This window comes from Enoplosus armatus, chromosome 18 (genome assembly GCF_043641665.1).
Source record: "Enoplosus armatus isolate fEnoArm2 chromosome 18, fEnoArm2.hap1, whole genome shotgun sequence".
In the NCBI taxonomy this organism is placed as follows: Eukaryota; Metazoa; Chordata; class Actinopteri; order Centrarchiformes; family Enoplosidae; genus Enoplosus; species Enoplosus armatus.
In genome coordinates, this window is record NC_092197.1 from 12,839,980 (window position 1) to 12,853,033 (window position 13,054).

Here is a 13,054-nt window from a genome sequence, read left to right on the forward strand (position 1 = left end):
GCTAATAGGCTACAGCTAGCTAACTGTTGGGGTCCTTTGGCTCCGCTTGAATTCGCCGGCTGTGCTCCGCTAGCGTTCCTGTGAGACCATGAACGAATTATTCATATCAACATCGCAGTCTCAATTGGATCGACCTTCCTCCTCTTTTAAAACAGCGAATTCGAGAATAATTCTGTTCAAATAGATGATTTAAACATGTGCTTAAGTTGCAGCTCGGCTCCTTCGCCCGCTCTGCTTGTGTGTTGCGGAATCACTAGCGTCCTCATCGGCACCAATCGCGTTTGTCCGCTGCAGCTCTCGCGTGCGTCGAATGCGGTGTTCGGTGTCCGCATGTGGAATCAGCTCATTGGTTGGAGAAACCGGAAATCCTACTCTCTCTCTTTCTCTCTCCACGATGACGCCGATGACTGTCCGTGTGTGTGTGTGTGTGTGTGTGTGTGTTCCATAAAGACAGTCTACATTACATTTTGCTTTTATATTTTCTACACAATTTCCGAATACCAGCTAAACCACAGTCTACTATTGTCTTTAATGCTGTCTACAAAGGCGTAATTAATAAAAAAAAATTATGATGATAAATGCCTTTGCACTGATGTATATGAATTTAGGTTTCTGAATAATATATTTTCGGTGATATAAACAATGTAGGCTGATAACAGTTTTACAGAGAACTAACTCAAAATATTTTTTTCTCTATCATCTATATATATAGTATTTCTGTTCTGCTCTTATCATTGAAATACACAAAAATACAAACACACAAATTTTGAAAAGCATTGTGTTACAAACGAGGTAAAGGAATATAACAAAGAATCTATCCTGTAAAAAAAGTGAATGAATGATTAAAAATGTCTGTATTGACTAAAGTTGTGATTTTTGTGAAACACGATATCAACAAAGCAAAATGGTCAAGTTCCATTTAGGCTATATAACTTTTTTTGTTACAACAATACTGCATGTAAAATTAATAGCCAAAAAGCAATCCAAACCTCTAACATTTTAGTTGATCGTAAGATTGAACATGCCTGGCAATGTAAATAGTTAACTATGTTTCATGTCTCAGTCTCTCCTATGGTCCATGTTTTTTTACACATATAATCTTACATTATTACATTTCTCTACAATTCATCACAAATACTGACCGGTTTGCTGTTCTATTCTATTCCAAAATGTTTATATGAGTGAGTTTCTTATTTCTCCACAGTTCCACATACTTTGTTCACTACTGTGAAACATTCTTCAATCTTCTGTTCTATTTTGAGAGAGAGTTGCAGATAAATGAGGACAAAAGTTTAGACGTATTTTAATAAATCCCTACTTTCCCCCAAGGAATGCTGCCAACACAGGGCCTGGTAATAGGTAATAGATATTAGTTTTATTATCTGATATTTGTCAGTGTTATTGGAGTTGTGTGAGAAGAATCCCATTCTCTGTCAGATCGACAGAGCAACAGTGTCAGTGATATAACACAGCCCTTATCATTTGCGTTGTGGCCTTTCATCATAGTGTCAGAAAGAATGTATCTGTTAAAGTAGTCCTAGAAGTTGTCTTTGAGATGATACCATATAGTCAACTCAGGTAGTGACATGTCTATGACTACATATACATAAAAAGCAGTCAGAAATATTTAATCCTATTAGTGCGGAGGTTACTAGAGGCTATAATACCGACTTCATAGGTAACAAAAAGAATCCTTTAAGACGATGAGATAACTCCCATGTGAGATGGTTTCTGTCTTTTGCAGCCTACAGTATCTGCTGTCTATCTGAAAGTTATATTCAGACACTGTGACTAATGTGTGCTGCCACAATCAGACGCCTGCTCAATGACAAGGAAAGACTAAATCTGTGCAGCTATAGTGACAGTTGGGATAGCCTGATAAAAAATAAAATAAAAACCTTCATCTGCAACTATTCAGACACACAACAGCTTGAGATAAGAATGAAAAAATGCAGTGAATGAGAGCCAGGCTGTCAGATTGTCCAGCTAACATTACTTTCATACAGATTAACTATATATTAATTGAGATTTTTTGAATGGTACCTGGTTTTATGTGACTACAGTAAGGACAGGTGTTATGCTTCAATAACAAGAAACATGCTAAATGTGGAAATAAATCACCTGTTATTAAAAGAAGAAAGATACAGACAACATTTAAGAATATAGAACATTATTATGATTATTTTCCCCAAACCTAAAATATACAGACATGTTAGTCACAGAAATGCACATTTCACCTCTGAATTTATAATTAAGTATAATTTTGGAAGCACATATTACAAATGTAGTTTGCAAATCCAAAATAATATCATAATTTATATGCTGTGACGTTAATAAAAAACTGCTGCATGATGCAAAAGGTAGTGAGCAAAGTGGTAATTCATAATTTCAAGCTGAAAAGACACTTAGTAGTCCATTTTCATTTCATGCAGAGCTGAAAACTGAACACAGTGTCTCAAAACGTATGAAAGTTATGATGAAAGTTATCACTAGGCAGACTCACAATGCATCTCTAATTCCTAGTTGTATACAGCATTAAAATATGCTTAACTTTAAAAATGAAACAAATCATGTGGTGCTGTCAAGCCTGAAGACTGTAGAATTGTAGCATTGTTGCTTGAGTAAATACAAATGATGTTTTAGAGCTACTGGCACTATGTGGATTGAATTCAAGTGATATTTTCTGCCTTTCCATTTAATTTGTTCGCAGCATATTTTATTATTAGCTGGTTTGTAAATAAAGTCACCTCATTCCCTTTTCATATTTGACAAATACGGTGTGTTATGTTTGTTTTGTTCAACAGCTTATATAACTCAGCCAGCAGGGCAACACCTTTAACAGCTGTGGATTTCTTTGCTGACAATGAGGAGGGTTTTTAATTAATTCCTTTTTGTTATATGTGGGGACAGCACAGAGGCAGCGAGTTTCAGGCCAATCTGATCAAGGTTCTGCTGTGGCTGTTTTCTTGTAAGAAAAGACTGTGGCCTGCTCACGCTATGCAGGAGCACAGGTGAGTGTGAGCTTTACAGAAAGGTGTAGGTCTGTTTTGACAGATTGTTTAGTGGCTCACTCTGAGGCCAGTTCACTCTCTTTGGAGACTGGACTTCAGATTAGACATCTCAGGACACTGAGGACAAAATGTTGACTTTGTTTATGTCTGTCTCCAGGGGATAGATGAACATTTCTGCTAGTTTGCAAAAGACACAATTAGCATGTCACATAGGGAAAAGAATTGTTTTTTTATCCACCAAGTTAAGACTCCTGTGTCATAGGAACATGGGAGTTATTTTAGTACATCTGAGCAGGACAACATGAATTTACAATTACCACTTGTGTAGATTCTCTCTACACTCACTCACACTGTTTTCTACTGTCGTAGAGAAGGCTATCTAAAGCAATGATATTATAATTTAACTATACATTACTCTATTCTGAGCTGTTTCATTCAGCAAAACCTTATCAGCCGCACTACCAGTCTTGAAGAATCACTGTTTCACATTTACAATCACCAGTGTCCAGCAAGATCCGCATTTGTTGGAAAAATGGGCACATGCCTGGTGTGATGTGGGATTGCTTTTCCCATAGCATGCCTATGTTTGGCATTGGGTTTTCAGCAGAATACTAGTTGAACACCTTATAAGGTGCCATGAAAAAGTGCAAGTGTGCATTCTAAGGCCATCCCAGGATGAGAAGTTTAAAGGTTTGGCCTCTTGGCAACCAGGATCCCTCGTTGTTGTGGTGTCCTTGAGAAAGACATAAACACCTCTCTTCTCTAAAAGTGCTGAACCTCTTTGCCACTATAATTTGACTGAAGTGTTTTCCCACATGCATTACACTTACATGAGTCACATTATGATGAGTGGCTACTATAAATTGATATAGTAAGGACTTCTTTATATGGACTATAAATTATGAAAAAAACATGTCTGCTTGCTTAAACTGTACGAAGAGTTCAGATGAAGTCTTTAATATGGTGATTTGAGTGAAGGCGTCGGGAAATCTTTGTAAACTAATACAAGCAGCCAGTCTACACAACAAGGTGATGAGTATGAGCCTATAGCACAATAAACTGTAGTCCACCCTATATGAAAATTATAAAGAGCAATGAAAGTTCAGTCGATGTTTGGCCCTGACTAGTCACTGATAGTCCTTGAAGCCCACCTGAGGAAAAATCTCTTTTTTCTAGTTTTTCACGAGTGTAACAACATGAGATTTTCTATGAGAGGCACATAAGATTGGAAACCATAACTTAAAATACAAACTTGGTGCCATTCGAATTTAAAAACACATATTCCAAAACAACTAACTCCTCTTTTGTGATTTTGCTGCACTCAAGTGGACAAAAATATTACTACATGTAGATGTTTCTCTAAATTGTCTGTCAACTGTATTTAGCTGAATGCGGTGTTTTTTTTGTCCTACATGTTACTCCTCTACCATTATTATTATTACATGATAAACTGACTTCCATAACAAATGAGAGTTGGCTGTACGCTGAGATCCTGCAAATTTGTAGGAAGACAAACGATTATAGTAGTGGTCCTGAAGTTAAATCCTTGCAAAAGTAGTAATACATTAAATTAAAATGTTGAATGGTTTGAATTTTTCATGTGGATGTAAAAATCCGCACGTAAATCATAAGGTTTACAATGATCAGGGACAGCACTGCACTCAAAGAGGGTCGTTACATCTTTGCGTTTTATCGACAGAGAGGACACACGCTGCTATGACGTCTGCAGAAGAGAGAACGAGTCTCGCGATATTTACAACAAGGGTCAAAGTTGACGTTGGCCATGTGTGTGTATTGTCGCATCTACAACGGGACTGTTAGATACAGCTACAGTTTGTACTTTATTTATAAATATTCGTGAATATAGGCATTCAAATTTGGGCTAAAAGGCTAACTTACGTTTCTAGGAGATTGTTTATTTAGTCAACGGGTTCTTTCTAGTTAGTTTTATCAGAATACTCTGTTCTGCTCCGCGTTAGCTTCCGTGGTTCAGCTGATATGTCAGTTTGCATCTTTTAGCGGCATGATTTTGTCACGATGGCTTAGCGTGACATGTTTAAAATCCGACCACTGTTGAGTGCCTTAGTTAACCACAGACTGACATCAGAGAGAAACGGTAAGCCAACCTGATGAAGACCGTGAATTTAGTTTAAATGTGTGAAAACTGTCGTTTGTCATAGTTACTTATAAGCACGTATAAGGACATGACATGATGTACTACTGACTGTCCATGTTACACAGACATGGTACCATATTAGAGCCTGTGTGTTTCTGCACCTTTCTGTCTTTGCTGCTGTGACGTGTAAATTTCCCCGCTGTGGGATTAATAAAAGTCTAAAGTCATCCCTGTTTTGTCCACAGGTGGCCTCTATAAGTTGTTTTGCATGATGAGTGGAGGATCCAGAGATGAGCAGATAGCCAAGCCGCTAAAAAGAGCCAATGAGGAAAATGAAGACTCTGCTGAGAGGGTGCAGGCCACAAAAAGAATAAAAGCAGAGGGGGAACCCACTGAAGATGAAAAGAAATATCCCAAAAAGAAAGTGGTCCTCCTCTTGGCATACTCTGGGAAGGGATACTATGGCATGCAGGTACATACTGCAGCTGGTTTCGCTCTCTCTCTCTTATAAGAACTTTCTTTTGTTACGTCTTGCTAAATTTAAATATTTTCTGTGTTTCAGAGAAACCCGGGAACCTCTCAGTTTAGGACCATTGAAGATGATCTGGTCACTGCGCTTATTAAATCTGGTTGCATTCCTGAAAACCATGGCGACGAAATGAAGAAGATGTCTTTCCAAAGATGTGCCAGAACAGATAAGGTATGGGATTGTACAGTTGGCACAATAGGAATTCATTTAGCACTAGGCCAACAAGGTGGTTTTGAAGGAAGACTCAAATATTCACTGTATTGTGCTGCATAACTATTATATGTGGTCAGTTTTATGCGTAACAAGTGTAATGTAATGGGTGATGTTGTCATATTTTAACAAGCCATAATAAGAGTTTGCATACATCATTATTACTGGTGTGTCATTATGACAAACTGTTTGTGTTCATCTGTTTTGAATTTGTTTAGGGTGTGTCTGCCGCTGGCCAAGTGGTGTCTCTAAAGCTGCGTTTGATTGAAGACATTATTGCAAAAATCAATGAGCATCTACCACAACAGATCAGAGTGCTCGGTAAGTCATTGGTTGTTGGTATCTTTGAGTATTTGCTGAATTACATTTTTAATAACAAGTCCAAGATTTTAGGATGATGAATGCTGAAAGGAGGGGTTTTAATATTCAATTTACTTCCGTTCTGACAGGTCTGAAACGGGTGACCCAGGGTTTCAATTCCAAAAACAACTGTGATGCTCGCACATACGCCTATATGCTTCCAACAGTGGCCTTATCCCCCAAAGACTATGATACTGGTAATACAGCAGCCTTTCGCCTTTCGCCAGAGACACTTCAGAAGGTGAACCGTCTATTTGCTCTTTATAAAGGCACCCATAACTTCCACAACTTCACCTCTCAGAAGGCTGCAAATGACCCCAGTGCCCGGCGCTACATCACAGAGATGTCTTGTGGAGAGCCTTTTATCTGCAGCGACACTGAATTTGCAGTGATCACTGTGCGAGGCCAGAGCTTTATGCTGCACCAAATCCGCAAGATGATCGGCCTGGTGATTGCTGTGGTAAAGGGCTACGCCAAGGAGGACGTGATGGAGCGGAGCTGGGGACAGGAGAAGGTGGACGTGCCCAAAGCTCCAGGACTGGGGCTGGTCCTGGAAAGGGTTCACTTTGACCGGTACAACAAACGATTCGGAGGGGACGGGCTGCATGAGCGGCTGGATTGGGACGGCGAGGAAGAGGCGATCAAGGCCTTCAAGGAGGCTCACATCTACCCCACCATTGTTGAGACAGAGTGTCAGGAGGGCTCCATGGTCAGCTGGATGTCCACACTTCCTATCCATGACTTTGAAGCCACAGCTACTGACACACGAGACAACAAGGACCAGAAACAGGTATCTGGAAGTCAGAATACAGTAGCCACATTAAATATCCATTTTGTTAAATGTCCTTAATCATTGTTGCTCTCCTTTCCCCACAGGACAATGCAGATGTAGGAAACGACTCCGATTAGGTCACCCTGCCTGCTGAGAGACGAGACATTTTCTCACCAAAACATTCTCTTATGTTGGGAATTGGCTTTCTTTTTAGTACATCTTCCAAGATTGACTTTTTTTGTGGATTTTTTCTTTTAAATTCTGCTTCTCTTACACAAATGTTATTAAACAAACAAGATAATAAAAGCCTCTGTGTTCGTTATTTATTCTTTATTGATTTTTTTCTCAATGTTAATTTCACCCTGTTACATAGACGGATCCCCCCCGCCAACCTGTGTCTCCTTCTGATTCATAGAGAAAGGCTGAGCTGTATTATGATATAGTATTTTGTATTATGCAGTAGGCCGCCGCTGGTTGTAACCTTGTAACCACAGCGCGAGTGGGCTCATCTTCAGCTGTGGCCAGCTCAAGTGCAAGTCTTATTGGGTGTAGCTAACACTATTGGTAACACATCTGTCATATCTGATAGAGACTTAAATAAGCTTTCTTGGCTAATGGTAATAGCAGTAACAGTTGTCACAGTACAGTTACAGTAGCCGTATCCAGATCATCATAGATTTAACCACAAATGCAACCGTAGTCTGAACAACAACCATATCCACAGCCACATTTTCACCCTGACCTATTTGATAGTATCATACAGTTATTGATTACTTTAACTGTTGTGATCTGAAAGCAATTGGTTGACAGTGGTTAGATACTCTGAAGTGCTTAAACCAAAGGTAAAACTTCACCCTCCAGCCACTAGGAGGCGAAACAACAGTTGAGTGTTTTGGACTAATGTTGCATTCACTGACCTTTTGATTTACAATGAAGTAGACTCTCAACTATGATTGCCGTACTTTCACAGCAGTGAAAAATGATAAATATCAACAATATATATGTTATGTATACCCATGCACGGCAATATTTATACAATCTACTCTAATTTTGAGTTTAGATCAATTAACAAAATTTCTGGGATGTGTGCCTTCCACATTGGCAATGTCTGGTTTTCCGTATTCTTCACATGTCATTTGAACGAAGCATCACTCAGTAATCATGGCGCCGGCCAAAAAACGCAACGTGAGTTCGGCAAAAACAACAGAACAAAGTAAAAAAACTGCCAAAATTGACCTATACGGTAAAGTCGAGAGTATACTTGAGAGCAGAAAACATGCCAACAACGTTTTTGACATCCTCGAGTTCCTTCAGGTAAATATATAATATATATAAATACACTTCGCATTTGTTTGAGCACCCCAACTGACTACATGCCGGCTAGCTAACTTTATGGTCATCTAGCAGGTTGACTACTTCCCCAGGTTACTGAAGCAATATTCTGCATGTGTTCGTATTCCCCGTGTCCGTTTGCAGTCAGAAAAAGAGAAGGACGTTATCAGTGCTGTCAATGCGTGCAGCACATTGTTCTGCACCTTGTTGGAGAGGAAAGAGCTGTTTGTGGGAAAACTGCCCGGAGAGGAGGATGCTTTGAGTGGTGAGTATAAACTGATAATTCTTTTATAATGAACCCTAGTCATGAGATGGGTGTTGGCAAGTTTCACACCAACACTACTGTGCCTACAGAGACTGATGGGATATCTAATGAAAAATGCTGAAAATGTGTTTTATGACCTTACATTTAAGTCCAGTATGAATTTACACATTTTATAACTGTCATAAGTTTAAGCCCTGGTTAAATAACATCTGGAAAAGACCTGGCAGTATATCAGACAAGAACATGGTTACAAACTCTCACATGGGTTGCAAATCATATCATCATTGTCTGTATCTGCTCTGGATCAGGAGGGTATAATGCTGAGGAGAAGTACAACATGTTCATGCGACACCGCTACAACAGCTGTGTGGAGATCCTGCTTGAGCACCTCAGCCATGAACTTCACGGAGTCAAGGTGAGTTGACTGAAAGCTTGAATGGAAATGGTGCTCACACACACAAACGTTTGACAGAGAGCTGTGTTTGAACGGGTACCATAGTATGGAGTCACATTTACTTAAGACTGCCATAAGAGAAGGGTCATGCAGATCAACACATTTTTTCAGACATGAAGTTTATCAAAGAGAGCGTATGTGATGAGGCGTGCAGGAAGCTTTGTTCTCTCAGTTGACATAGTTCCTTTCCTATACTTCTCACCAAGGCAGTGCAGGTGTGCATGGATTTTTCACTTTTTGTGCACATGTGATTAGGTACACTGTTATTACTACCAATACCCTGGAGTCAGCACCCTCTTTGTTCTCTTTGGTGCTGTTAAATTAACTATTGTCTTCGAGCTGGTTGATTATTATTGCTGAAAGCCATGGTAATAATTTTAGATAACAAAGGGAATCAAGTATTATGTGGTAGATTGTTGGCTTTTATCTTTCAGGACCTGAGAAAGGAAATCAAGTTGCCTGTTTTTTCATAAATAACTGTTCGAATACAGGAGAGTGCCCTGTGCTGCTTGATGAAGTTTGCTGCAGGAGAAGGACAGCATCCCCTCGAGGACCTGGACTGGAGTGAACACTTCAGCTTCCCGAGAGAACTCATCCTGGTAGGATTTATATTTACGCAGCCTGGCCATCAGCAGAGGGAATAATAACATCCTTTATCTGTTCTTTTGTGTGACTTCAATAATTTCCCCATGTTATTAGCCAAGACAAGAAATAAGACAGTTTTTTTTTATGCTTTCGTAAACATCAACCTTTTTGTCATCAGTGGCACAGGCGCCTTCTGATAATTCTGTTATTATTTCATATTTCTGTTATTATTATAGGCGGTGGTGACCAGACTGCTGTCCAAAACTACAGACAACTCCCTGCTGATCTCCAGATTCCAGGAGTTCCTTGAGATGGAGGATGTACGCTATTATGTCATGAGCTCCATCCGTGAGAATGTGGGCCAAGTCATGAACAAAAACAAAGGGGTAGGAGAACTCCGTTTAGTGCCTAGCTCATCTGCTGTAAATTGTATAATGCTTTCATTGTCACAATTTAGATTTTTTTTTAATTCATGTTACTTTGTTTGCTGAATACCTTGATTTGTTCCTCTCAGGCAGTTGCGCCCATATATCAGAGCAATGTGTTCACTCTCATGTCCAACATCAGTGTGCCAAGCAAGGAGTCAGAGCTCACCAACTTTATGGTTAAACAGGAAGGTGAGACCTGCTTTTTGACATAATGCTATAATGCCATTGTGTGAGTTTCTTCTTTGCAATGATGCTGAACTGTGAACTGTGTGGGGAGAAAAGGCTGCTTTTTGTAATTAGAATTACGTATTTTTTCTCCAGCCAAGCATGAGGACTGGAAAGCAGCTAAACTGAATGTAAGTCAAATATTTTTAATCCAACATTCACATTTCTGCTTGTATCTTTTCCTGAACACGATTTTAAATGTTGTACCGCATTACAGGAACACAAGCGTGTCTTTGAGAAGATGTGGCTGGGCTTTCTCAAGTATAAGGTATTATACAAATCTTGATTGCACGATCACAATTTTTCATTGTTAAACAATCAAAATGTATTCTCTGTAAACATCTATGACACTGTGCCATCAAGACTATGCTTTGTCTCATTAACTTCTCATCTCTCTGTTGTAGTTGCCAAGCAACATGTATAAAAAGATCTTGGTGATCCTCCATGACTCCATTTTGCCCCACATGAGTAAACCCACACTGATGATTGACTTCTTGACTGCTGCCTATGAAGTTGGTAAGTTGTGCATGTGGCTTAGTTGTGACAATACTCTTCTATGTACTAACTTCATGTGAGCTGAACTGAAAATAACCATAGTAGCATTTTTACATCTGGTAATCATGGTATGGCATTTTGTCATGTGTTTGTTGAACAGGTGGGGCTATCAGTCTGCTGGCCCTCAATGGCCTTTTTGTCCTCATACATCAACACAACCTGTGAGTATTTTATGAAAAAGAAATTTGGTTGCTTTTAATATTCACGTTAATGAAGGCTCCATCCTGAATCTATAAAGGACAGAAAGACATGTATAAATACTGTACTGTATGGTGTGTGTTTTTGCAGAGATTACCCTGATTTCTACAAGAAGTTGTATAATCTGCTTGAGCCTTCTGTTTTCCACGTGAAGTACAGAGCACGCTTTTTCCACCTAGCTAACCTGTTCCTTAGTTCCAGGTAAGATCATTCATACTTCACTAAAAAAAATGTTTTACCCTCAATTTATTAAGTTATAGTTGTCTGCATCTGTCCTCTTGGAGTACTGGACAGTTAAACAGTTGTAGTTACGATTTGTAGTTGACATGAAGTACCTCAGTTACAGATTGACAGCTGCATTTCCCTGTATAACCTATATAAGAGGTCAAGTGATAGTGCAGCAGTAGTTGCTAGGGAGAATGTGTTTTATGATTTAAACTGACTGTATCTGAGATATTTGAATAACTAAATTATTTGCTTTCCACTGTTCAAGATACTGACCATAAAAACTCAAAAAGCATATATACGTCAGTAACATATACGCTGCATATGTGTTTGTGTTTGCCTCCAGTCACTTGCCAGTGTACCTGGTGGCTGCGTTTGCCAAACGCCTGGCTCGTTTGGCTCTCACAGCACCGCCTACAGCCCTCCTCATAGTGCTGCCCTTCATCTACAACCTGATCCGTCGCCACCCATCCTGCAAAGTCCTTATGCACAAGCCCAGCACAGAAGGTGGTGAGTGTCAGTCACTCTTCTTTTTATATTCAGAATTTCTTAACATTTGTAATTTCATCTGTTTATAACCACTCAAAATATCAGGGCAAAAGCATTTCAGGATATATGTAGATGTTTGTTTCTGTTCTTAATGACAGAGCCTTTGGAGGACCCGTATCTAATGGATGAAGAGGATCCTGCTCAGTGTCGTGCCTTAGAGAGCAGCTTGTGGGAGATTAAGGTGAGTACAGTATGTGATGGCTTTGGGTTCACAAATTAGTCATCCATGACAGTGACTACAACTGAGCTATGACTTGTGTCAGCCAAGGTTTTTGGCATCTTGCTTAGAAAAGAGATGAAGGAATGTCATTTACGTTTAGGAGTAGAGACTATCAGTCAATTAAAGTTGACATTCTTTTCTCCTCCTTTCCTGCAGACACTGCAGAAGCATTACCATCCAGACGTGGCCAAAGCTGCTATGCAGATCAACACACCCCTGTCTGAACAAGAGGATGACATCAGTGAGGTGCTGGAGATAAAAACATATGAGGTGATGAGACACTTCCAAATTTTACTGGTTTCTTCATCTGTTTCTGTAGTGTTTTAATAGTTTATATACCAATTACACAATGTTGTCTATTAGTGCGTAGAGACTAAATGGAAGTTAGCTCTAATCATGCTAATACTCACTGTGTCCCATGTTCTTATCCCCAGCTGATGGAGAGAGACCTGAAGCAGTCTCAGATCAAGAGTATCCCACTAGAGTTTGAAGCCGCAACACAGTTACTAAAAGGAGGGGGAGATGTGTTAGGACAGCACTTCTGTCTCGATTAAAACAAGTAAAAACAAGGAACTGCATTCATAGTGTGGTATAAATGTTTGAGACCAGAACACTTCTCCTCTGAAAAATTATATAAATGCCTCTTTGAGACCAGCTACAGCAGCAACGAGAACAACAACAGTAATCAGTAACAATCTGGTTGTTTTGTTATTGTGTTATTCTCCATGACCATTGATGTCTTTGATGTGTGACTATTGTACATCAATAAAAACCTTTTCCTAATATAGTGAATAAATATGTCTATTAAGCACATTGTGGTGACTGTTAAATGAAATCTGTTACAAATGAATGGGATTTAGTTTAGCTGAAGTTTTCCTCCAATTTCTGTAGAAGTTTGAATGCTGTATGGCCAAAATGATCAGTGATCACACACAGACCATCAAACTTTGCAGCCTGTTTTAGATCATTTTATGGAAGCTTTACTGATTTCAGTCTCACTGCTACAGCAGCAGTTAGCCA

At 39.4% G+C, this 13,054-nt stretch overlaps 2 protein-coding genes across 2 annotated transcripts; both read left to right on the forward strand.

Moving 5' to 3' along the window:
* The first annotated feature begins 5,011 nt into the window (after nt 1-5,011).
* On the forward strand, nt 5,012-7,282 carry pus1 (pseudouridine synthase 1). The gene is made up of 6 exons (XM_070924548.1): nt 5,012-5,127; nt 5,373-5,599; nt 5,690-5,827; nt 6,085-6,187; nt 6,316-7,016; nt 7,103-7,282. Exons 1-6 carry the CDS (start codon nt 5,064-5,066, stop codon nt 7,133-7,135), a joined length of 1,266 nt encoding a protein of 421 aa, XP_070780649.1. The 5' UTR covers nt 5,012-5,063; the 3' UTR covers nt 7,136-7,282.
* An 877-nt stretch (nt 7,283-8,159) lies between these two features.
* Nucleotides 8,160-12,808, forward strand: noc4l (nucleolar complex associated 4 homolog). The gene is made up of 15 exons (XM_070924547.1): nt 8,160-8,312; nt 8,475-8,595; nt 8,904-9,010; nt 9,541-9,648; nt 9,871-10,020; nt 10,149-10,251; nt 10,384-10,418; nt 10,505-10,555; nt 10,692-10,803; nt 10,943-11,003; nt 11,131-11,241; nt 11,612-11,775; nt 11,913-11,995; nt 12,191-12,304; nt 12,469-12,808. The coding sequence occupies exons 1-15, from the start codon at nt 8,160-8,162 to the stop codon at nt 12,586-12,588; spliced, it is 1,593 nt and encodes a 530-aa protein (XP_070780648.1). The 3' UTR covers nt 12,589-12,808.
* Nucleotides 12,809-13,054: the final 246 nt, after the last annotated feature.